The 27,747-nt window shown below is 34.3% G+C and overlaps 1 protein-coding gene across 1 annotated transcript in view; it reads right to left on the reverse strand.

Annotated features, from left to right (window-relative positions):
- Positions 1-5,503: 5,503 nt before the first annotated feature.
- Positions 5,504-27,747, reverse strand: part of LOC136029462 (uncharacterized) — a 38,376-nt gene continuing 16,132 nt past the window's right edge. Inside the window, exons 2-4 of the mRNA XM_065707878.1 lie at positions 25,759-25,819; positions 11,363-11,564; positions 5,504-6,011 (exon numbers count right to left, since the gene is read on the reverse strand). Of these exons, the coding sequence (XP_065563950.1) occupies positions 5,826-6,011; positions 11,363-11,564; positions 25,759-25,802 (432 nt within the window). The 5' untranslated portion in view covers positions 25,803-25,819 and the 3' untranslated portion in view covers positions 5,504-5,825. The remainder of the gene's footprint in view (positions 6,012-11,362; positions 11,565-25,758; positions 25,820-27,747) is intronic.

The raw sequence follows: 27,747 nt of genomic DNA on the forward strand, positions 1-27,747 counted from the left end.
TGTGACTTGACAGACTTTTCATCACCAAGAACCTAAGTCCTTCTGAATTCCCTCTACCTTTCCTATTCAGTTGGTTCCAAAACAGAAACTTTCACATTTATTGGTGTCCTGTCAGCGACTTCTAACCTTAATCATTTTATTGCATCTTTCCCCTGTGAAACTGTCGAGGTAATTAGTTATGGCTTTTATTCGGAACACCCTTCCAATAAAGTTGAAAATAAATGCTTTGTTTAATGCCTTTAAACAGCCAGATAAAAAGTGGTTTTACATAAAAGACTGGAAAATTGTTAACCGCGAGAGGTTTCACTTTGAATGCGACAGAATATTAAATAAAATAAGATGCCCTTTCATTTGTTGTGCACGTGCTCGGGCCTTGGTGAAAAGGAAATAGCCATTGGACTTACTACCTAGCTAGCATAAATTAGCCATGCATTAAAGTGTGGTGAAGCTTCAGCAGTCCCGTGCAAGCGTGTTAGGAAAGGCTCTAAAGGTGAGGGTTGGTCAAAAATCTTTTCCCTTCATGTCCGCGTGCGAGTCTTCTAAAATTTGGCTCAATATTTGGAAGGATTGTGGCAGGACAAAGTCTGGGACTGTTAATGGTTTGCGGCTATGTTCTAAGCGTTCCTTGCTAAAGTGTTAAGAAAAGATAAGGCTGATCTTATTGAGAAAAACAATCATGAAATTGCAGATAACCCTTTGAAGCTCTGGAAAAAATTTGAACGCCCTTGTGAACACATTTGTGTGAATAATATTCCTGAGTCTGAGTTGATAAACTATTATAAGCACGAGTTTTCTTCTCCCCATCCTGCTCTTGAATCAAAATTTGAAAAAGAATTAAGTGCTTGTCTGAAAAAACACGAACCTTCGACATCTGTAATTAAGCCAAGTGATGAATCATTTTATTGCAGAAAACTAATACAAAACTTGCAGAAAACCTGATGGAATTACTGTCAGACATTTTGATTATGCACGCGTTTTTATTTTTAATCATTTATCCCTACTTTTTCAAATGTCTGTTGAAAACGGAGTTGTTTCATATCAATTTACAGTTGGTCAAATAACCCCTATCCTGAAAAAAGACAAAAAGGATTTTACTGCGTGTAATTCGTTCCGACCTATAGCAGTTTCTTGTACTATTTTTAAATTATTTGAGTAAGTTACTTTGAATGAAATCGTTTCTAAATGTTATGTCCCAGCCCACCAATTTGGTTACCAAAAGGTATTAGCTGCGAGCATGTCCATTATGCTTTAATGAATGCTCTTGCTGATGCAGAAAGAAGTAGATCCCACATTATCCTTTGCGCTTTAGATGTTGCTCGTGCTTTCGACTCTTGCAATTTCCCCAAGTTTTACTAGAAGCGCATACAAAAGGGGTAAATTTTGCATAGTATAAATGCAAAATGCATAGTACAAATTGCATAGTACAAATGGTATATGTACCATTACCTTAGGCGAAGTTAAAAGGAAGGATCATCCTTCGTTGATATTTTGAAAGGTGTCCGTCAATGTGGCCTTACCTCACCGTCTTTATTTAATAACTTTGTTTTACATGCCCAAAGTTCTGTTAATTTTAGTTGTATTTACCGTGGATTTAATTTGTCATGAATGAATTTTGCAGATGACGTTTTGAGTTTAAGCCGTACTTTTAGAGGATGTAAAAACGCGTTTCATCAGTTTATAATGAATATAAAGGTATTGGCCTTTCTTTCAATATAGAATAAACTGCTGTCGCAGCTTTCAATTTTAAAGAGACAAATGGCCCTACTTTTTTATCTTTAATTAATGCTCAAATCCTCCTTTCTCAAAAATTATTTTACCTTGGAATGCCTATTAGAAAAAATATGAAAGAAACTGTGAAATTATACCTTGAAAATTTGAAGAAAGAACTGAGAATTGCTTATACTTCAATTGTATCTAATATTAAACAAATAGATAAATCAAGTCTTGGTAAAAATTTATAATACCCTAGTTTTACCTCATCTCCTTTCTCTTTTTCCAGTCCGACAGTTTTTTACTGAGCCTTAGAAGCTATCTGTTCATGGAGAATATTTTTGTTATGCTAAATTCCTTTTCAGTTACCCTCCATTGATTAAAAATAGTTACTTAATAAATAAATTCCGGCTAGTTTCTCCTATATGTGTTTCAAACAGTTCGTGGTAACGAACTGTAATAAGGAGCGATCCGGCTCAATAGAAACCAAAACTCTAAGAAATGGAATTTTGATACCAATAGCTACATCAAAAGAATCGCATTTTAATCGAAACTTAATCGGAACTCTAAAAATCGGAATTTTGATGCTAAAAGATACATCAAAAGAATCGCATCTTAATGCTGATCTTAAATAGATCTTAATGCTGAAAAAGTTTACTGAGAAAATTTACCTTATTTTGGAAAATAGGGGTACACCCCCTAAAAGTCATAGAATCTTAAAGAAAATCACACCATCTTATTCAGCGTATCAGAGAACCCTATAATAAAAATTTCAAGCTCCTATCTACAAAAATGTGGAATTTCGTATTTTTGCCAGAAGACAGATCACGGGTGCGTGTTTATTTATTTTTTTTTCTTTTTCCCAGGGGTCATCGCATCGACCAAGTGGTCCTAGAATGTCGCAAGAGGGCTCATTCTAATGGAAATGAAAAGTTCTAGTGCCCTTTTTAAGTGACCAAAAAAATTTGAGGGCACCTAGGCCCCTTCCCACGCTCATGTTTTCCCAAAGTCAACGGATCAAAATTTTGAGATAGCCATTTTGTTCCGCATAGTCGAAAACCATATTAACTATGTCTTTGGGAGTGACTTACTCCCCACAGTCCCTGGGCAAGGGGCTGCAAGTTACAAACTTTGACCAGCGTTTACATACAGTAATGGTTATTGGGAAGTGTACAGAAGTTTTCAGGGGGATTCTTTTGGTTTGGGAGGTTGGGTTGAGGGGAGGGGGCTATGTGGGGGATCTTTTCTTGGAGGATTATGTCATGGGGGAAGAGAAACTCAATGAAAAGAGCGCAGGATTTTCTAGCATTACTGTAAAAAAAAAACAAATGAAAAAATAAACATGAAAAAGTTTTTTTCAATTGAAAGTAAGGAGTAGCATTAAAACTTAAAACGAACAGAGATTATTAAGCATATGAGTGGTTATAAAAATACTTTAGCATAAAGAGCGAGGTATTTAGGAGGAGATAAATACATCACTCTTTATGCTAAAGTATTTTTAGTAATTTTAACTACTTATTATACGGCCTTTCTGTTTCAGGGGTCATTCTTAAAGAATTGGGACAAAACTCAAGATTTTGTATAAAGAGCGAGGTATTAACGAGGGGACAAACCCTCTCATATACATAATAAAAATATAAGATTACAAAATTTTGTTACTTAAGTTAATTCTTAAGTTACGTATATTTTTTACTAGTAAAAACGTTCGTTAAAAATTAAAAGTTGTAGTTGCCTTTTTAAGTAACCGAAAAATTGGGGGGGGGGCAACTACGCCTCCTTCCCCATCCCTTATTTCTCAAGATCATCTGATCAAAATTAAGAGAAAGCCATTTAGCCAAAAAAAGAATTAGTATGCAAATTTCATTTTAACAATTTATGTGCGGAGAGCCAAAATTAAACATGCATTAATTCAAAAACGTTCAAAAATTAAATAAAAAAAAACTATTTTTTATAACTGAAAGTAAGGAGCGACAAAAGTTAAATCGTAATTCTACTCTAAACAAAATATGTGTTTTCTCATCTATTCATGTTTCCTCATCTATTCATACCGTTTAATTTATTTATTTTTGTTTTTTAAAGTTTTTAACTAAAGTTTCCGTGATTACGCTTTTTTACTAAGAAACAAAAAATCAAAGCATTTTGTGCAACGGTTACAACAAAGAGAAACAAGGAGATTACTCACCTATATTTCTGTGTCAAATTTTGTGCTTTAATTCCACTAGTTTAAATTTCTATCAAATGTTTTTAAGCTGATATAGTTATTCCTTATTTCCTGACAGAAAAATAGCCCAATCTTTTAAAAAATGGATTAACTACTGCTCTGGGTTAGCTTATACTGAGAGTCAGATCTTGACAGACAAGGAAATGCAATTTTCAGACACAAGTCTATGAAAACCCATCTTCTTAAAACCCGATGGTTACGAACAGTTTGTGAACTACATTTTTTTTTTACAAGCAAACTCTGTACAATTATAGCTCCTTAGAAAAATATTTTCTAAAAGCTTCCACTGAAACAAAACTTCCTCTAAGAGAAGGAAATATCAAGTAGATAATAATCACGAACTAGAAGCTTCACTCAAATCCCTTGAATATCTGAGAGGTTTATTTACTTCACTGAAGTATTAGGATCCGGCACGTTCGTCAAAACTCTGTCTGCTGAGGGAATTCATATTCACATTTAACTAAAAAATATTACATAGAGGTAGAATAAGCTGGAGACATAATGTAGTCTCTTATAGCACAATTCTTGTCTGTAGCAGGGAACAAGAGGGAATTATTCATTTTCTTATTGCGCTTATAATATGCCTACAGCCAAAGAGGATAGAACACTTATAAGAATTGGCGATTAAACATAGGAAAACAGGGATTTAAAGCTACTAGTGTCTCTTAAAGTTTAGCGTCCGGTGACTTCACTAAAAAATAGAAAATTAGAGGTTTTATAGGGTTAATCTACGGTGCATTAGGATTGAAGAAAATTGTTTTCTGTGAGAAATAATTAATCAAATTAATTCATTTTTGATAATTACTTAAAAACAAATCCGATCCATGCAAAGTGGGCCTAGGCTAAATTTGTGAAAATCTTATTCAGCTTCAGTTTCAGTTCTTAAAGGGTTCCTTCAATCTTAGCCTAAAAAGCTCTTAATCCCGCATCGATAGTGCTAACATCATTCCTGTAATAACCAGGGTGAAAATAAAAAATAGATTAAAATCATCCGTAAACTTAAAATTTTCTGAGGGTGTTTTACTCAGTTTTCATAGTTTCCACAAATTAGTATGTTCACTAAAAATATAGTGATAGCTTCATTTGTCAGTCGTGTTCCTTGAATAGCTTTCCAAAAGGCAAAAACTATAGGACGATAATAAAAAAGAATCGTTCTTGAGCTTAGAGTTTACCAGTTTTCAAGAAGAAACTAAAAATTTATCGAAAACTAAAAATGTGTCAAAGACCCACTTGAGGTATTGCAGAACAAGTGTAATATCCTTAAGAAAAAAGCTAAAATTTACTTATGTGACAGAAATCAATTAATTTTTTGGGAAAAGAGTAAATTTACTTGCATCATTTATTTATTTTGCATATTTATTTTTGATGTGATTCTTTCATTTATCATTTTTTTTTATATTGATATGGTTAGAATTTCTTTGTTAGGCCTATTTATGAGAGAATTAAAACAATCAAAAATATAATATAAATACTATTAATACATCCAAGATATTCATGGAGTGTGCACCATATTTAGGGGGATTTGCTTGAGTTCTAGAGAGTTAATTAAGTCAAATTACGAACTCAGAGAACTATAGTAAATAACAACCTTTATTTACAAAACATAATATGGCATTCATTTATGTAATCAACACATGGGCACAAAGTGAACCATTGGCAAAAGCTATATGATTCTAGCTATTTCATTCATAATCAGTACTAACTACAAGGAGATTTCACAAAACTTAATAACCACGCTTCCAAATTCACAATTTGCACAAAGTAGAAAGCGTTAAATTAAATTTCAATGTCCATTTTTGAACAATAGGTAGTGATTGCTCTGAGAAAACAGCAAATTCTGACAAAACCTGCCAAACAAGGTCACTCCGGAATGTTTTCATTAGTTTGCACACCTTCACTGACTGACACTCTGGGCCGTAGCTTCGGGGGAAGTAATTTCAATTGAAGGTGTTTCTGGTTTAGTTGGTGAGAGGATGACAGAAAGATCGGTCCGAGACTCAATACGCCTAATTGTGAGAACTACTTGCTCATGCTCATCTAATAGACGAGCAAATTCATTTCGCCTGTTCTGAACATCTTCCTAGAAAAGACAAAAAAATTTAACTGAATGAACCGATACAATGCTCTTATCAATAAAAATATAGTACTAAAATAAAAGGCTAAACTGAGGTAGCTATATGTAAGCTTTTTCACATTCCACGTTACGGTTAGACCCAAAGCTAATCAGGGGGCAGGATTTGGGCTCCGTAAATTTTAAGATGTACATTTTTATCGAAAAACATAAAAGATAAAATAAATTCTCCTCTCAATGGATTTTGAAAAATCCCTTTTTTTGGTTCTTCATTAGAAAAATTCTAAAATCCTTGTCCCCTCCACTACATTACTTGAGCGTCGGAAAGTGCGAGGAAAGGCTAGTCAATTAACTAAGTTGAAACTTAAATCTTGGATTGGAAAAAATCGCATTATCTTGTATTGTACATGTTTGGATACTTTTTCCATCTTAAATATTTTTCTTAGCTGTTTCAAATCTCTAATTTTTTAAATCTATCAGTAAAAAATTTGGCTTACCTAATATGAATAAAATCTATATTAAGCAGATCTTATCCTACATTTACAAAAAAAAAATAATCGAACAAGTTTTTTCAAGTGAAATCAAAGAGTGATTCAAAACTCAACGACTCAAGCATTATAATTAAAGAAAACATCCAGCATGCAAGTGGGCGGTCCTCTTCTCAAGCCCCCATTGTTTACACAACAGTTTAATAATGTCTGATCATTCTGCCCTGCAAAATCTGGAGTGCAGAAAATGTAGCTAGTTGCTAATTGTGAGCGTTTTTATTTGTAATTGCCTTTCAAAGTAAAAATTAAACAGAAAGAAATAGTTTCTTTCCGACTGAAAGTGAAGAGTGGCACTGAAAATTAAAACAAAGAGAAAGCATGTTGGACGAGGGGAGGAAAAATGCTCCCCCTAAGCACCCCTGACCCATTATTTGTGGTGAACTTTGACGAGGGCTTTATGGTAGTATTTCACAGCATAAACATAGTCTGCTGGTAATTGCCTGACAATCATTTACTGACTGTCTTCAAACCATTTGAATGAAAAATTTACAAATTGAAAATAATAGGAAAAAAATAGATAGATAAACGCTTTCAACCCCAAGACATTACAATAAAAAATATATCTTATTTGTTCTTTGTTAGGGTCTTTGTTTTTGAAACATTGGGCTAAAAAAAGGAAAGAAAAGAAAGCCCAATTTAAAACCAAAGAGTAGAGCAATGAACGAGTGGGCAGCCATCCCCTTTAGATAACAAAAAGACCATTATCTAGAAATTTTCCCAGAGTTTCCTTTTTATGTTACATTACTTTCATCAATACACAAAGCTATTAAGCTGCTTAAATTTAAAGATGATCTTGCCCTCATCAAACCAGAGAAGTTCAAGTCTATTTCACAATGTTTTGACGTTTAAAAATTAGTGTTCACAGTTGAAAAGTACCGTTTCAAACAGTTCGAGGTAACGAACTGTAGTAAGGAGCGACCCGGCTCAATAGTAACCGAAACTAAAAAAACGGAATTTTTATAACAATAGTTACATCAAAAATATTGCATTTTCATGCTGATTTTAAATATATAAGTTTCATTAAGTTTATACTTACCCATCAAAAGTTACGAGCCTGAGGAATTGCCTTATTTTAAAAATAGGGGGGAAAACCCCTTAAAAGTCATAGAATCTTAACAAAAATCATACCATCAGATCCAGCGTATAAGAGAACCCTACAGTAAAAGTTTCAAGCTTCTATCTACAAAAATCTGGAATTCTACATTTTTTGCCACAAGACAGATCACGGATGCGTGTTTATTTGTTTGTTTTTTCCCCCAGGGGTGATCGTATTGACCCAGTGGTCCTAGAATTTCGTATGAGAGCTCATTCTAATGGAAATTAAAAGTTCTAGTGCCCTTTTTAAGTGACCTAAAAATTGGAGGGCACCTAGGCCCCCTCCTACGCTCATTTTTTCCCAAAGTCACTGGATCAAAATTCTGGGATAGCCATTTTATTCACCATAGTTGAAAAACCTAATAACTATGTCTTTGGAGACGGCTTACTCACCCACAGTCCCCGTGGGAGGGGCTGCAAGTTACAGACTTTGACCAGTGTTTACACATAGTAATGGTTATGGAAGTGTACAAACGCTTTCAGGGGGATTGTTTTTGGTTGAGGGGATGGTTTGAGGGGAGGGGGCTATACGGGGGGAACTTTCCATGGAGAATTCGTCATGGAGAAGAGAATTTCCATGAAGAAGGTGCAGGATTTTTTTTTAGCATTTTTTAAAAGAGCAATGAAAAAATAAATATGAAAAAGTTTCTTCAACTGAAAGTAAGGAGCAGCATTAAAATCTGAAACGAACAGAAATTATTACAGACATGATGGGGTTCACATCCTCCTAATACTTCACTCTTTACGCTAAAGTAATTTTATTGATTTCAACTATTTATTCTATGGCTTTTGTAAATCAGGGATCATTCTTAACGAACTGGGAAAAAATTTAAGCTTTAATGTAAAGAGCGAGGTACTAACGAGGGGGCGAACCCCCTCATATACGTAATAAAACATACGAATTTAGAAATTCGTTACGTAAGTTAATTCGTAAGTTACGTGTATTTTTACTAATAAAAACGTTTAAAATTAAAAGTCTAGTTGCATTTTTAAGTAACAAAAAAATTGGAGGGTAACTAGGCCTACTCCCCCGCTCCTTTTTTCTCAAATTCGTCCGATCAAAACTATGAGAAAGCCATTTAGCCAAAAAAATTCATTAATTCGTAAATTTCCTTTTAATTTTTCATGTACAGAGAGCCAAAGTCAAAACATGCATTAATTCAAAAACGTTCAGAAATTAAATAAAAAAAAACAAGTTTTTTTAACTGAAAGTAAGGAGCGACATTAAAACTTAAAACGAACAGAAATTACTCCGTATATGAAAGGGGCTGTTACCTCCTCAGCGCCCCGCTCTTTACGCTAAAGTTTTTTACTGTTTTAAAAAGTAGAGCTGAAAGAAAGAGTCGAACTTTAGCGTAAAGAACGAGACATTTAGGAGGTAACAGCCCCTTTCATATACGGAGTAATTTCTGTTCGTTTTAAGTTTTAATGTCGCTCCTCACTTTCAGTTAAAAAATCTTGCTTTTTTATTTAATCCATAATAATCAAGGAGCTTTATATCTTCAATATCCCCATCTTGACTGTATTCAGCCAAAAAGTGCTATCTTATGACACAAAATTGCATATAGTAGCTGTTTTTTTTTTACTTAGAAATAATGCACTAGGGCTTCAGGTATTTACTGGAAAGACCCCTCTGTCAATGATTTATAGCCACAGCTTCGATGCAACTAACCCAAGGGTAAATATAAAAAAAACAAACAAATAGACACAACCATGGTCATCCACATGGCCATACAGCTCGAAAAATATATAATTTAATATGTTTTGGATAACAGAAGTTTGAAATCCTTATTCTATTTTCTTGTGACATCTCTATTTTGTTGGTATAATCTTTGTCAAGAATTCATCGTAATCGTTCATGTATTTCCCTCTTCTTCAAAAATCACAGAAATTATCTAAAACTAACAACTCATGTTGAATAAACTTAAAATCAATGAATTTTACATAGTTTGTATCAAACACTCATTCAAACGAAAACTAAAGGTTCTAGTGACCTTTTAAGTAATAAAAAAATGGAGGTCCACTAGCCCCAAATAACACCTTTTGTTTCCCCCAAGTCATCTGATCAAAATTTTGTGATAGCCCTCTTGTTGAACACAGTTCAAAGATGCAATTTCTATGCCTCTGGTCATGAATTCCCAAAGACCCTGGGGAATGGGCTGTAAGTTGGGAAATTTCTCCATTGTAGACATACACCATTTGTTATTGGGATGCATACATTCATTTTTTGAGGGAAGGGGGGATTCCTGAGACAAAATTTTGCACCAGTAGAAATTTCTTTTGAGGGGGGGGGGTATGTTTTCACGGCTTAATTTCCCAGGAGAAATTTTAAACGGGGGAAATTCGCCAGAATTTCCCTTGTGTAAGATAATCGTCCGCGGAGATAATTCTCGTTGGAGAATTTTCCGCGGTAAAAACTTTTCTGGGTGGGGGGGGGATGGGCTCTAGGAAAGTTTTCCCATGGAGGATGGTATATCTAATTATAATGATACAAAATTTAATAAAGGATTAGTCTTTTTTCAAATGAAAATCGGCTAAGGATAACTTTCCAGGCTGAATTGTATAGAGCAAATTTTTCGGGTTGACTTTTCAGCGAGGATGGGATATTTCGGAGGGAAGTTTCCGCGAGAGGAACTTTCCATGGAGTATTTTTAGGGGGGAGTTCTCATAGAGGGCGGGTTTCCTGAATTGTTTGAATTACTATCAGAGATTTAAAAAAAAAAAAAGTTGTGACAAATATCACCTGTTAACGTCGATGGCAATATCCTAGCTATGTCTTGAGAATGAGGGATCTTAAAACTCCGGGAAGTAAATATTCCTGTGGCAATCCGTGGTATCAAGAAGGATGGTTCATCCCAAGAATACGCTACGCAGCACTTACAAGTCAGATCTCCGCTCTCTTATTATGATCCTGAAGCCTGACTGGGAAGATGTGCTGCGAGGATTAGGGACTTCTTGTCGATGTCATAGGGGCCTCTGGAGGCAAAAACGATCTAAAGTTGAAGTAAGGCCTTTTTTAAGTAATTATCTATTTTTATCTTTATTCCATTGCGTATATAAAATGTTACACGTTCTTTGACTGGGTAGCCTCTTTTTGTAATATCTGCATCAGACTGAGCTTGCTGCACTGCATTTTCTTTCTTTTCTCTTTATGAGGGCCTTCTCTAGCTATTTTTCACTATCTGTATCTCTTAAAATCATAACATTTTTTAAAAATAAACTGATTTTTATAAATGTATCGTTAAATTTGATTAATCCAAAAAATAACATTCAATTAATATCAGTGATATTGATACCGTGTTTTTGCTTTTAAATCACTTCGACGTGCTTGCATTTAATTAATCAGCCTGAGCTTCAAAATGAGCAAAATTTAATGGGTTGCAAACGAAACTTTTGAAAGAGCATTTAATTAATTGTTCAAATTGTTTTTAAGCATCAAGCAACCCTTGGAGGAAAATAATCCTGAGTTTAATTGTAATCAGTGGGTTCTATATAAGTGCTTTCATGGAGCTGTTACATTTTTCAGGCCTTGTGCCTGGACTCAATTTGAATATGAAGTACATAAACTTCATAATATATCATTCTTCAGTGTCCTTTATTTGTCTTTCGGTTTTTTTTTTGTGTAAACGAAACATTTATTTCATACTCCTATAAAACTAATATTTTAGGACAGCTTCCTTTATTACATGCAAAAATTTTTATGCGTCAATATCTTACCTTGATTTGTTGGATTTTAGCATCACATTCTTCTTTAGAAATCGATCCTCTCGGGCTTGTATATCGTGGAGAAGTCGTTTCAAAATTAGAAAATAGGTCAGTGCAATCAGGTTCATTTATTGGCGTTGTCATTATTGTTGGTGCCATGCTAGCCTGTGGCATTGACGAGGAGTCATCACAATCACAGTCATCTACCACAATACTAGAATAAGAAACAATTAGGATTATTTCCTGTATCTTTTGTCTTCTAGAATAGTTTCGCTAGGCTAACATGTTTTGTAACAAACGCTAATTCTGTTCCAAACTCTTTCTAGATGCTGCAATAAGGACAATAAGAATTTACACAATAGGAAACTTGCACATATGTAGATTTTGTCTTGTCTTAATCCATGCATTAGACCACTATAAAAGTTGCATCTTCTTCTTTATTACTCTCCTTATTAGTAGATATAGATCTTTGTTTCTACAGCCCTAAAAATTTGAATGGAGCAACATTTTTCGTAAAGATCAATGTTTCAGAGCCATATTTGACGACTGTGATTACCATAGGTTTCTGTATTCTATTCTTTGGTCTACGACATATTTTACTATTCTTCCAAACTTTAAAACTACCTAAATAGATACCCTGTGTCTTTAACACTCTACTTCTTACATCTTCATTGCATTCGGCAAGCTTGCCAATTAAGTTGTCTAGCTAAGTTATGCAATCAACTAGGCCAATTTTCTCATTATCTACTATCACCTCTTCGTCGTCTTATGGACGAAGTGTCTTTTTAAAATCACTGTCAAGACCTATTCTCGTCCCATAAATTCTAAAAATCTCTGTAAGTTCTTTCATTTCGCTCGTATTTTGACTTAGACACAACAACATGTTCTTCCATATACACTGCCTTGGTCCTTTTGATAAAGTCTATCACTTTATTTTGATTCTACTGATTTGTTTTATTCGTACTGATTTTAAATTTGCCATAAAAGGGTGGTATTACATGCGTTTACGGTTTTGTTATTTTAAATGTTCTCTCTCCTTTTCTCTATTTCTCTTTTTCTCTCTCTCTCTCTCTCTCTCCCTCCCTCACTTTCTCTATTTCTGTTTTTTTTTACGAGTAATGGTTTAATAGTTTACTGTTTAAAAAGTTTAATATTTTCGAGTTTGTTTCATGATTCTCTGTATTTTACTAGCCATGGAGGCCTTGTAGCGATTATTGATTAATTTATTGAATGATTTTGGTTTGCTATTTTGAATATATCTTATATTAATCTAAAATGATCAATATAAACGGTGATAAGACACAACAAAGCTGAACTCTTGATTAGGCCTTTACCGGACAATTAGCCTCACTTTCCACCTTAGCCACAATGTTTTTCGTATGAATAGTACTAATCACTTTAACATACTGATTTATTAAAATCGATCCATGCGAGGATGTGCATTATATCAAACTTTCCTTTGAGCTGAATCAAATTTTACAATATTGTCTCAATTATTAATCTAAGCGTAAACATTAGGTCAATATATTTTCTTTATAATCTCAAAAAAAGGAAAAATCTGCAAACTATTTTTTTTCCGTTTGCTCCATCAATAATAGTTTCAATTACGCATTGGTTTTGATAAGCCAACCCCTCCCCCATACCTTCATCATGATGAGTGATTGATAAATGTTTAGAATACAGTTTAATACTTAGCAGCAAATAATGAAAAAAATGTTCGTTTTCCATTGAAAAACAATACCTTTGAAAAATATTGACGTATATTTCTTGCTCATCTGAATAAATATTAAAAGTTACTTTACCTGGGATGAGGGATGCAAAAGGGGTATTAGTGCATGACAGTGCCGAACCTGAATATGATCAATTTCAGGATTTTACGCAGATGGCTAAACTATTTCGTTAAAATTGTAGAAATTATCTTTTCATTCTTCCTAGTAGCATTTATTATTTTTTTTTCAATAAGCAGGAAATATGAGCACACATTAATAATTTCTTAGACCACACTGCTTTTCCATTGACGAAAAATTAGGCAAAGAGAAAACGGGTTTTAATTTTGACAAAGCAGTGAACAAAGAATAAAATATAAAGACAAAACTACACTTTAATTAAAAAATTAAAATAATCCGAATATTTCAGCCCCACGTCCCGGAGCCTTTCTCAACGGAAAAAAAAAATTACAAACGACAAAAAAGAAAAAAAATGTTTTTTTAAAACACAACACACACAAAAAAAAACCACGACAACTAAAGACGCGAAAAAAACATAGTTAAATAAGAACAATTCACATTATAAGCATTATAAATAATTTCTTTTTCGTGCGTTTAGTTGTCGTGTTTTTTTTGTGCGTTATGTTTTAAAAAACATTTTTTTCTTCTCTTTTATCGTTTGTAATTTTTTTTTAATAAGCAGGAAATATAAGCATATATTCCTAAGTAGGTTTGATTTTATTAAGTTTATTGCAATGTTTCCACTAAGCAATTGACATTCTATAAGACTTACGTAGCATATAAGGAAAAGATCATACCTGATTGCCATTAATATATTTAAAACTACAAACAATATTTACTCAAAAGATGGCCCACACGACTGTTTACTGATTTATCACTGGCTGTGCTTATCCTTATAATTCATATTGACAATTTGAATTTGCGTCATTAAAAAACCAGCCATTTGAAAAAGCCTGATTAATTTGCACAACTAACAGGTAAACATCTCGTAAGCTGTTAAGTAAGATTTGGCATTAAAAGTTGAGAAAAAGAAATAACAACAAGTGATGTTACTATACAGGAGAAAATCAGGGTTTATAGGCTATCCTCCCGTAAATACAACGTTATCTTATTGAATACGGGTATACTTGAAGGAAATTTTAACTGGGGCAAAAATAGGAGTTTTGAAAACTTCGAGTCAGGGTGTAATACCGTTTCCTAACAAAGTACACATTTTATGCTCTACATCGCTTCGGACTAAGATTTGATTTATATTCATTTTTTTTTCTAGTAAACTAAATGGCGCTAATTTAGTAAGGAATGAGGTCACTCCCATGTATTCCAATTCCAGGGCTCATCATAAACATTTATCGAAAGTTGAATCAACTTTTTCATATACAATGCCCCATTCCAGTCCAAGTTAGAAGTACCATGAGCTCGGGCTTCGATCAGGCCCCGACAGTTGGTATGTGGCCGGCACGTATATATTTGATTCGCTAATTACGAAGAGCATAATTATTGCATTATTCTATAGTTTTAAGTCAGGAGGTGTGAAATCTGCAAATTTAATTAAATTAGGAAATTCTGGTGTGAATTCAATTCCTCCTTCCTATTAATACCTCAAAGAATCATCCGTTTCATATGATTTGATTTTTCCTGGGACTCTTTCTGATTTTCACTGTCATTTTTCTTGTAACCGTAAATTTCTTTGTCCGATTCGTTGTGATATTTGTCACATGTCTTCAAGCCACAGATCTCGTTGCGATTCATTTTTGTGTAACATTACTTCAGACATGTTTTACACCTTTTGTTATAGGTTTTTGGATCTATTCATAATCACGTGCAATTTCGCAGGACGCCAGAGATACCACAACCTCTACCAAAAACCTCTTTCCTAACTTTTCACCAACGTTATATTTTGCTTTAATTGCGTTTTTATATAGTTCAATAACAGCAGTCCCAACGGCTAAACCCTTTGAAATATTTAAATGACACATAGGCGGAATTGTCATTTTATCCTTTAATTTACAGTCACAGGGTGGCAAATCAGCAATTTCAGATGAAGTAGTAAATTCTGGCCCAAATTCAGTTCTTCCTCCCTGTTTGTCCTTTACAGAACTAACATTATTCCATCGTAATTTCTGAAGAAATTAAAAAAAACAAAATTCAGAATTATTTTTATCTTAATTTAAGTATATTTCTTTGATAATCGTTTTAATGTTTTTTTGTTGTTTTTTTTAGCACGGAAGACTTAACTGTCACTATCCCAAATACAGTCACTTGGACGGTAGGTCACGGCAAGTGCTGTTTTGTATAATGGTTTATTTCTGCTCATTTTAAATTTATCTTACTCTTCGTTATCATGAAGGAAACCTTATTTTAGTGTTTTTAATTATTTTATTTATCTTATGATGATATGTGTCATAACTGTTTCTCTTAGAGATCAAATAAAAAAAAACCAAGTTTTTTCGATTGAAAGTAAGGAGCGACTTTAAAACTTAAAACGAACAGAAATTACTCCTTATTTGAAAAGGGTTGTTCCTTCCTCAACGCCCCACTCTTTCCACTAAAGTTTAACTTTTTCTCAAAACTCTGCTTTTTAAAACAATAAGAAAAACTTTAGCGTAAAGAGCGGGGCGTTGAGGAAGGAACAATCCTTTTCATATACAGAGTAATTTCTGTTCGTTTTAAGTTTTAATGTCGCTTCTTACTTTCAGTCGAAAGAACTTGTATTTTTATTTAATTTCTGAACGTTTTTGAATTAATGCATGTTTTGATTTTGGCTTTCCGCAAATGAATAATTAAAATAAAATTTGTATATTAATTTTTTTGAAAAAAGAGTGGGAAAGGAAGCCTAGTTGTCTTCCAATTTTTTGGCTATTTAAAAAGGCAAATAGAACTTTTAGTTTTTTACGAAAAGTTTCATATGTAATATTTATTCGTAACTTACGAATTAACTTAAGCAGCAGATTTCTATATTTGTATATTTTTATTACGTATATGACGGTGTTCTCCCCCTCATAAATACCTCACTTTTTACATTAAAGCTTCAATTTTGTCCCAATACTCCCAATGCCTTAAAAATGACCAATGAATCACAAAGGCCATAGAATAAATAGTTGAAACTTCAAAAATACTTTAGCGTAAAGAGTGAGGTATTAGGAGGAGATAAACCCCTCAAATACGTAATAATTTCTATTCGTTTTAAGTTTTAATGCCGCTCCTTACTTTCAGTTAAAAAACTTCATATTTATTTTTCATTTTTTTAATAATGTTAGAAAATCCTGCGCCCCCTTCATGGAAATTCTCTTCCCCCCATAATAAATTCTCTATAGAAAGACCCTCCCGCATAACCTCTTCCCTTCGTCCCCCCCAAACCAAAAAATTACCCTAAAAACGTCTGAACGCTTCCCAATAGCCATTACTATATGTAAGCAATGGTCAAAGTTTGTAACTTGCAGTCCCTCCCCTGGGGACTGTGGGAGTAAGTCGTCCCCAAAGACATAGTTATTGGGTTTCTCGACTATGTTAAACAAAATGGCTATCTTAAAATTTTGATCCGGTGACTTTGAGGAAAAAATGAGTGTGGGAGCCTAAGTGCCATTCAATTTTTTGGTCATTTACAAAGTGCACTAGAAGTCTTAATTTCCGTTAGAATGAACCCTCTCATGACATTCTAAGTCCACTGGGTCGATACGATCGCCCCTGGAAAAAAAAAACAAACAAAGAAATAAACACGCACCCGTGATCAGTCTTCTGGCAAAAAATAAAAAATTCCACATTTTTGTAGATGGAAGCTTGAAACTTCTACAGTAGGACTGTCTGATACGCAGAATGCAATGGTGTGATTTTCGTAAAGATTCTATGACTTTTAGAGGGTGTTTCTCCCTATTTTCCAAAATGAGGCAAATTTTCTCAGGCTCGTAATTTTTGATAGGCTAGACTAAATTTGATGAATCTTCTATATTTCAAATCAGCATAAAAATCCCATTCTTTTGATGTATGTATTAGTATCAAAATTTCGTTTTTTAGAGTTTCGTTTCCTATTGAGCTGGGTCGCTCCTTACTGCAGTTCGTTACCACGAACTGTTTGAGAAAAATAAAAACTTTTCCAAGATATATGCTTCTAGCAGAAGAATCATATTTTAAAGCATAATTGATTACCTTATGCTTCAAGTGAAAAATTAGAGCTAATATGAGAGTGTTGCAACTTAATATGTCTGAAATTCTGGCAAAGTGTCAAGAGACCTTTGTTCAGTACTTGATTCAGCTACTTATTCTTTTACTCTTTGCAAGATAAAAGGAAATTTGAATATTAAGAATCTTATCCAATGTTTTAGCATGGACTAGGTACAAGTGATACATTTCTCCTATGTCATTTTCTCCCTCGAGGGTTATCATATAGAATGTCCCTCGAGGGTTATCATATAGAATGAGCTATCGAACAAATTTGAATAAAGGGTATATTCAAAAATCAAATTTTTAGTTCTAAAACCTTGTTTAATAGCTAAAATTGATCATAGGGCAATGAGTTCTCTCTGGTCTTGGCTTTTACTCCCCTATGCTTCTATTTAATATAGAGATAAACCAATTGGCTAAGCACACTCTCAGGTTGAAGAATCCTCCAGTTTTTAGTAATATATAAGTGACATTATAACTTCAAGTGAGAAACTAGAGTGACACTAGCCCTTTGGGTGGGTGAGTTGGAGGTGAGGGAGGTGGGAAAGCCGCACTTGTTTACAGCAATTATTGCCTGTTGTCCACAACTGATTTCTTAATTGTGGCTTCACCGTTCCATGTAATTTCTACTACGGTTATTTATTAATATAAAATATTTTATGAAATAAAATGATATAAACAAATTAATAAAACCCAATCAAACATTTAATTTTGAAATAAAATAAAAATAGGAAAATACTAAATATAAAGTGAGAAATTCGGATTAGGATCAATATATAGGGCAATTGCATGTCATGTTTGAGGAGCTAGGAACCAAGCATTTTCCGAAGAGATCATTGCTGAAAAAAAATCTAATTAGAATGGATGTATAACGAAAGATTGGACAAACTTCAATGAAGTTGTTTTATTAGTTGTAAGACCTTGGTTAGCTGCTAAAATTGATCAAAGGACAATCAGTATCCCCCAGCACCGGTTTTCGCTCCCATTTATACCGCAAGTACTAAGGCATGAGAACGAAATTTCATGGAAGCCATTTCACCCAAGACTATCAAAAGGTCCCACAAGGAGCCTCATTCAGGAGGAGTCATCATCCACGCAGCCTTAGGACACTGGTTGTAATATTTTTCAGCACGCACAATATAAAACTATCATAGGGATGCCGCGTATTTAAACGTGGTTTCATTCAACTTCAGATGTAACAATAAATAATTAATGTCATTCTTCTTAAATATCCCTCAAGATTCAAACTTTTCAAGAGAATTAGGGGAGATAGGAGATATTCCACAGGTGAAAATATTTACAATTGGATTACCTGCCGATGACCAAACTGGAGTACACAAATGGGGTCCACAAATGGGGCCAATCATGGCAACTGTCCAAAACTGAGCTAATGGCCATTTCTTAGCAAATGCATTTTCGAAAAAAAGATGGAAATGTTTCACAGTACAAAACTTACCTCTGGCAGAGAACTGAGAACTGAATCATTGATGACACTAATGAGCTCCAAGCCCACTTTAACTACACTATATTCCCACCTTCAGTGTTTTATCAGTAAAACTGGTAAAAACGTGAGTCCTAGCTGCGGAATTTTGGTGATGCAGCGCAAAATGAGCTAAGTCCAAGCCCAAGCTGTTCCCCTCCCACAATTTGAATCATAGTTGTTATACAAATCATAGTCTAATTACCCGACTGCAAATAAAACTAAAAATCCCCAAAGACAGCTCCACGGGTGGAGTCCAAAATCCGATTTTAAACCTTACAGCTTGATCGTCAGTAAGGAATTCAAAATTAAATTTGGTAACTTAATCGCTCATATAATTACTCTTTTTCTAGTAATCCAGTGGTTATTATCTTGCTCGGTAGCAATATTGTTTATTCAAGAATCTTAATTACAGTCTATTCATTGGATCAATACCGAAAATATTTCAATAAAATCATGATTGATAGAGAATGGGTGAAGATTTGCAACTGAATGCCTTTTTTTTACTGTTTTTATATATATATACAACTTTATTACTATATGACTATTAGATATCACTCTTCATAGTGTGAGCTGCGACCACAAGTATGCTAAGTTACGGTATTTTAAGCATAGCCTACCACACTTAAACAAGTCCTTTTAAAGTAGGCTAACGTAAAAATACATGAAATCTTTCCAATCATCGGCTAAATTTATCCTAGTCATCATTAAAAAAAAAACTATTTAAAGATTCAAAATGTGGAATACATAAGAAATAAAGCTTTAAAGGAAAAGTTTATTTAATTTTTTTTAAATCTATTAATTGTTCATCCTAAAATCCGATTTTGTTCCTGCTACATTGACTTTTCCATAAAATAATAGAACTGAATTCTATGGAGAGCTCCGGTCTAGTTGACACTGCCCAGGTTACGAAAAAATTTGTTCATAGAACGTTATGAAGTAACGCCAAGTCTGAAGGTATGCTAGGGTGAAATGTTCTACGGCTTCTTATGAAAGATCCATTAAGGGTAGCAAGGGTGGGAATTTCAATAGCCACGGAAGAAGCGGTTAGCTTCAGGGCCAGATTTAAAGTTTTGACGCTTCTAGGCAAAAGCGTTTTGCCCCTATGTTTTTGAGAGGTTTTTTGGGAAATCTCCAAAAATTCGGAATTGTGGAAGCACGGAACAGAACGCAACCAATGAGCCAAAAGTAACCAAAGAGAGATGTGACACCGCGCTTTCAGCTGCCATTCTTGGCATCAGTGGCCGATTCTTGGGAGACATCTGACACTTTATAAGTGGCAATGGAATTCCTATGTTGTTTTAAAATCACTATTCTATGAATAGGCAGCGCGGTGGCGGAGTGCCCCTGGTACTTTGACAATAAACCTCATCAGTTTACTTTTTATTAAGAAAAAATCACTAGTGATAATCTATTGCACTCCAAGACCTGGGCCTAATAGGCTAATTGGTAAATTTTTGCCAGGTTAATTTATTACTCTTATTGATCTATTGTTGAAAAACCAAGGGATTCAAGATCCTACTATGTTAATGAAATAGGGAATTTGCTGGTACAATCTGTCGTCAGAAAAGAAAGCTAAGGTTGCCAGAAACTCTAGCAAAAACAGCTTATTTGATTCTATTTTGTGATGAAATGTTATGATGTTTATGATTATTTTGTGATGCGAGTTAAGAGGACATTAAAGCCAACTTGGTATATTGTGGACTAAATTCTCGATTGTTGAGACCACGAGCTAAAAATTAAAATTTTTTGTCAATGTGAAAAAATGAATTTTGTAAATTTCTTGATCTTTGTACCCATATCTTTTTTTCTGTTATTAATTCTATTTATTACCGTTTATTCCATGATGCACCGGCCATTCCCACTTTCGACGACATATAAAAATTTAAAGTTTAATGTCAAATGAAATTCCACTTGTTAATTTGACTGTTTTGCGACTCGTTGGCCTCTTCTTTTTCTTTTTTGACAGTTTTTGAACATTCTCTCTTTTTGACGAGCTAACCTAGCGCAGATTAGTTTGACCTAATCAAAGATACACTATAGATTAGCATTGGATAGATACCACTTTCATGAGATTATTACGGATTATTACAAAGTAGATCTCGCAAAAAATTTAAATTCCTGACGTTTGTTCTATCTTTTTCCCTGCTATTCTTGGATAACCGATCTGCTTCGGCTATATACAAATTTCATATATACTGTCCAATGAATTCACTGCTGTCACTTACACTGAATTTCCCTGAAAATAGATCGGGTTTCCTGAAATCCCCCCAAAATTAATATTTTTAGAATAAATTACAGAGAAACCTCTTTTTGTTCGGGGAAATTTGCGGAAACCCTGAAAAAGGGTAGGGTAGTGAATGCACTAACTGAACTATCCTTCGGTTTATTACTCCATATGAATACAAAGCCATTAAAACCAACCCGGCCTATTTTTGACTTGTTTCTTATATTCTAATGCAATGAACCACGTAAAAAAAGGATCCTTATAATCTCGGTAATTTATTTTATCTATTTTGTGATTCATTGAAAATAGAAAAAAAAGATTTAATTACTGTCAAATGTGTATATATTTTTTAATAGACAAATTTTATCTTAAAAAAAAAAAAAAATCAGTGCCTTCTACCGTCTCATAGAAGAAGAGGCTTCTCTACCAAACTATAGTTCGAAGCTGGCGCGCCATATATGTGCGTAATTATTACTTATCAAGGGAGGAGGGTTGACTCAACAAAATGTGATATTTTCTGAATACGATCGAGAGATTTTTTGCTCTTTATTTATCAATCTCAGTTAGTTGTAACTCGCACATTAACAGTTAAAATTACACAGTTCATAGTAAAGAACTGTAAGTAAGGAGTCATTCAAGCTAATAGTAACCGAAATTCTAATTAAAAATGCAGGAGTTTCATAATAATTATAACATCAAAGAATTAGCTTTTCCTGTTAATTTAAGTTTGAAACTACAAGTTTGATCAAGATCAGTAACAATTTGCCTTATTTTCAAGAAAAGGGGGAAACATCTCAAAACAGGCGACTGATCTTGATAGAAATCATTCCATTAATTTAAAATATCAGAGAGGGGGCTCACATATCAGGGGGTAAAAGTTGAAAAACACGTTTTAAAAAACTGACCAATGAGAAACAACTACCGTCTGACACTGATTCAAGAGTGGTAATTATCATTTCGGTTAATCTTAAAAGTAAAAGTTAATTGCGAAGAAAACATTATGGCAATTTTGAAAAAGAGACTGAAAACCCTCGAAAATGTCATCGGATCAAAATAAAAAATACACAATTTGGAAACAGCATCGTCAAAAATCTTGTCAAATGTTATTACAGTCCCCCACGTTGAACAACATTGAAATCAATTTTTCGCATTGGTAACACTGATGTCTCCTTCTTTCTTTTTCTTTTTTATTTACCAGGGCTAGCGGGTTGCCAAAACATAATATAGAACCGAAACATACATTATGGCAATTTTGAAAAAGAGAGTGAAAACCCTCGAAAATGTCATCGGATCAAATGAAAATTACACAATTGGAAACAGCATCGCCAAAATTTTGTCAAACGTTATTACAGTCCCCCACGTTGAACAACATCGAAATAAGTTTTTATGGCACTTGGTATTAACCAAGTGACATATAGCAATTGCAAATTCTGTCTGTCTGTCTGTCGGTCTGTCTGTCTGTCTCTCGGTCCCGGTTTTGCTACTTTAGGCACTTCCAGGTAAGCTAGGACGATGAAATTTGGCAGGCGTATCAAGGACCTGACCAGATTAAATTAGACATAGTCGTTTTCCCGATTTTACCATGTGGGGAGGGGAGAAGGGGGCCGGTTAATTAAGAAAAAATAAAAAAATGAAGTATTTTTAACTTACAAACGGTTGATCAGATCTGAATTAAATTTGATTTTTGGAAGGATATTGTGTCTCAGAGCTCTTATTTTAAATCTCAGCCGGATCTGGTGACATTGGGGGGGAGGGGAGTTGGGAGGGGGAAACCTAAGATCTTGGAAAACACTTCGGGATCGGGGTGAAACTCGGTGGGAAAAATAAGCACGAGTCCTAGATACATAATTGACATAACCGGAACGGATCCACTCTCTTTGGGGTAGTTGGGGGGGGGGGTTAATTCTAAAAAAATTAGAAAAAATGAGGTATTTTTAACTTACGAACGGGTGATCGGATCTCAATGAAATTTGATATTTGGAAGGGTATCGTGTCTCAAAGCTCTTTTTTTAAATCTCGACTGGATCTGGTGACATTAGGGGGAGTTTGGGGGGGAACATAAAATCATGGAAGACGCTTAGAGTGGAGGGATCGGGATGAAACTTGGTGGAAAAATAAGCAGAAGTCTTAGATACGTGATTGACATAATTGGAACGGACGCGCTCTATGGGGGGGTTAATTCCGAAAAATTAGAAAAAATGAGGTATTTTTAACTTACGAAGGAGTTTTCGAATCTTCTAGAAACTCAGATCTCTTATTTTAAATCTCAACCGGATCCAGCGTCATTGGGGGGGGGGCAGTTGGGGGGGGACCGGAAATCTTAGAAAATACTTAAAGCGGAGAGATCAAATGAAATTTGATATTTAGAAGGATCTTGTGCTTTAAAGCTCTTATTTTAAATTTTGACCAGATCCTGTGACATTGGGGGGAGTTGTAGGGGTAAACCGGAATTCTTAGAAAACGTGAAAATTCGGGTATTTTTATCTTACGAATAGGTGATCGGATCTTAATGAAACTTGATATATAGAAGGATCTTATGTCTCAGATGCTCAATTTTTGACTCGAATTGGATCCGGGGACAATAAGGGGCTGGAGGAGGGAAACAGAAATCTTGAAAACGCTTAGAGTGGAGAGATCGGGATGAAACTTGATAGGAAGAATGAGCACACGTTCTATGTACGTGATTGACATAATTGGAACGGATCCGTTCTCTTTGGAGGAGCTGGGGGGTGTTCATTTGGAAAAAATTAGAAAAATTGAGATATTTTTAACTCAAGAATGGGTGACCGGATCTGAATGAAAATTGGTATTTAGAAAGAATTCATGTCTCAGAGCTCTTATTTCAAATCCCGACCAGATCTTTTGACATTGGGGGGAGTTGGAGGGGGAAATCAGAAATCTTGGAAAACGCTTAGAGTGGAGGAATCGGGATGAAGCTTGGTGGATAGAATAAGTAAATGTACTACATACGTGATTGACGTAACCGTACTGGATTCGCTCTCTTTGGGGGAGTTCGGGGGAGGGGTTCAGTGATTTGGCGAATTTGGTGCTTCTGGACGTGCTAGGACGATGAAAATTGGTAGGCGTGTCAGGGAGCTGCACAAATTGAATTGATACAGTCGTTTTCCGAGATTCGACCATCTGGGGGGCTAAAGGGAGTGGAAAAATTAGAAAAATGAGGTATTTATAACTTACGAGTGGGTGATCGGATCTTAATGAATCTTGATATTTAGAAGGACATCATGACTCAGAGCTCTTATTTTAAATCCCGACCGGCATTAAGCCTCTGATTTTCAGTTTAAATCAATCTATTGATCCTTAGAATTTTTTTAGAGCTCATATTAGCTCTGGCTCTAAGTACCTATCATGCTTATGGTATCTATGATACCATATGAGCTCTTGGCTCTGAGCCCTTCTTGCCTCGTCACAAGTGCCATATGAGCTTTGCTTTTTTTTTTTTTTTTTTTTAATTTTTTTTTTAATTTTTTTTTTTTTACCAGGGCTAGCGGGTTAACAGAACCTAATATAGAGATGTCTAATGATTCGTTCAAAGTGAAATTAAAATTACTAGTGCCCTTTTTAAGAGAACAAAAAGATTGGTGGGCAGTGAGACCCCCCCCCCAAGCCCCGTTCCCCTAAGGTCGTCCGATCAAAATTTTGAGATAGCTTTTTTTTTAGCATAGATGAAAAGTTCAATAGCTGTGCTTTTGGAGATGTCATGACCTTCCTTAGTCACTGGGAAAAGGGCTGTAAGTTATGTAATTACGGTCCTACAAAAGTCAATGGAGTAAATTTGATTACCAGAACTCGTAGTTCAGCCGGTAGAGTGATGGACTTTTTATCTGCATGTCAAGTATTCAATTTCTAATCAGGTGTATTTTTTCAATCATGGTTTTGTGCCTTCTATATCGTTATATGAGTAATCTGTATTTGTTAAGGCTGACTATGGTAATTCTTAACTAATACTGTTTTTCCTACTAAGCAAAAAAAAAGAAGAAAATACGAGTAAACACCAAAATTTGACCTATTTTAAGCTTGATTTTCCTTTTCTGATAATTTCTAAATAAAAAGAGATGGCTCCACTTCTGTTTTAAATTTTCTTTTAGTATTTCTAAAAAAAAAAAAAATTAATTTAAGGTATTCGAATTTGTCGATTCTCTGTTTCTTTTGGTTCCCATAGTCTCCAAAGAAAGGGTTGCAAGTTATTTAATTTGCCTATTGATCAAATATAGCCTAGTATTTGTTATTTGGAAATATTAAACATTTTTAGGGGGATTCTTGCAGGGGGGGAATTTTCTACAGGACAAGTTTTCGACGGGAAGGAATGTTGCTAGGGGAACTTTCCAGGAGAAATGTTACAAGGGGGAGGATTTTCTGGCGTTATTTGAAAACCATCACAGATTAAATGAAAAACTTCAACTGGAAGTAAGGAGTAGCGCTAAAACTTAAAACGAACAAACTTATTCTGTATATGAGGGGGAGACTGCCCCACATAGGACAAAAAATTGATCCTGCCTTTATATTGCTGCTACACAAAATTTAAATGAAAAATGGGCAAGGACAAATTGAAAAAAACTAAGTTTTTGTTAGAGAATAAAAGAGCAAAGTTGAAACATTAAACGAACAAGATTTATTGCTTCACTGTCTATCTATCATATTTCGATAAAACTGGTACATATAAACTAACGGTTAATATTCTCAAATGTTTGCCTATGTATATCCCTCTTACAAAAACAGTTCGTCTAAAAATAACTAAGTAGAAAGGAAGAGGAAATAAATACAAATTAAGTAAATTAGCAATTAAATTGAAACTTACCTCACAGAATTTTTTAGCTTGGGTCTTGTTTCTTCAGGGAGCATAGCTTTTTTTAACTGACCTGAAAAGAAATACCTGCATATACTGTCACACTTCATAAGAATAAGGTTCTTACTTCCGTCCTCTGGCAATTCACACTGCTAATCCTTGTGTGTCCGTAGGAGTAGGAGGCTCATTTTAAGTGGGGACTAACTTTTTTTTTTACGCTATATTAAGTTTCGTATGTATCGAAGTATTTTGCCTTGAATTTGACTTTTTTTCTACCAACTCATTGTTTTGTTTTCAAGACCAGTATTTTTTTTTGCTATTTTTTTGCAATTCTATAAAGTTACTTACTTAATAGCACTTACTTTTTTTTTACGACAAAGTTGGCCTCCACCAAAAGCTGAAAAGCGGAAAAACTGGAACAGTTTGCTCCATTTTTTAAAATAGGACAAAACATACCCAAAATAGTAAGTGATCTGGATGAAACATAGACCATGAATTCGGATTATCAGAGGAACATACGGCAGGATTTTAAAGTACTAGTCTACTTGAAATTCTGTTACTTTTTCCCCCAAGAAGATATACCACGAATGCCTGTTTGTTTTTTATTTGTCTTCTGTTGGTTGTTTTCCAGGGATAATCCAAACGAATGAATTTGCCTAAAAAAGCGAAAAAAGGTAGTTTGAACGGAATTTAAAAGTTCTAGCGCCCTTTTTAAGCAGCAAAAGAGATTGTGTAACACCAAATGTGGTGCATTCATCCCACAGCGAATTTCATGCAAAATAAACATTTCATGTTGACATTAATTTTAGAGCCTTATTTAACTAAGCTGATTTATTTGAGGCTTGGTAAAGTTATATACGGAGGTGTATAATTATTTTCCGCTTTTATAATGGACGACCGGTTTGTCTTTGTGTGGACAGGGGGGTTGTGCTTGAACCTGTAAAAACTGGCCTTGAAAATCACGGAAATGATGATCCTATGCTTGCCTTTCAATAATTTCAAACCTCCTTGAATTTCTAGTAAATATTTAGAGGTGAGGTACGTTTTTTCTTAGATAATTATCATTCTTTTAATATTTTTGTACGGATAATAAACTTCAATTAAAAAGGGGCTTGAAAGAGGGAGTAGTGGCCTCCTTCACGTTTAAAAGAGCCTTACATCAAACAGCTCATAGTAGCAAACTGTAAGTAAAGAAGGATCCTTGTCAATTGAAATATAAACTCCAAATCAAAATCTAGTTTGGATCACAATACATACAAAATAAAATATATTGTTCCAGCGGCATTTAAATGTAAATTAAATGGAAAAACAAGCTTTTCAACTAAAAGTAAAAAGTAACATCAAAACTGCATATGAACAGAAATCATTCCGTATATGAGGGGGATTGCCCCTTCATGAATCCTTACTCTCTACGTTAAACCTTCAAAAATACGGCTCATCCAAATTCAAAGGCCTTCGTGTTTGAGCAGTTTTTTTTAAAGAATTAATTAAACAAAATACTTTCAGAAAAAGAAATTTTCAAACGAAAATTAAAGGCCATATTAAACTTATGATCATAAGAAATAGAAACCTATAATAATTCAAACTAAAAAAAGACGAGAAATTACTATTAAAGAACAAATGAAACCCAAAACGAACAGTATAAATCTTTTAAAGATTTATCGCCCCCTCGTCAATACCTCGCTCTTTACACTAAAGCTTGAATTTTGTCCCGATTCTTTAAGAATGACCCCTGAATCACAAAGGCCGTTGAATAAATAGTTGAAATTGCTAAAAATACTTAAGTATAAAAAGCGAAGTATTGAGGAGGAGACGAACCCCTTGTATCCGTAATAATTTCTGTTCGTTTTAAGTTTTAATGCTGCTCCTTATTTCCAGTTGAAAAAACTTTTGTTTTATTTATTTTCTAACTGTTTTTTTAATAGTGCTAGAAAACACTGCCCCCCCTTCATGGAAATTTTCTTCCCTCATGATATAATCCTCCATGGCAAAATCCTAAGC

Source organism: Artemia franciscana, chromosome 7 (assembly GCF_032884065.1).
Source record: "Artemia franciscana chromosome 7, ASM3288406v1, whole genome shotgun sequence".
Lineage (NCBI taxonomy): Eukaryota > Metazoa > Arthropoda > Branchiopoda > Anostraca > Artemiidae > Artemia > Artemia franciscana.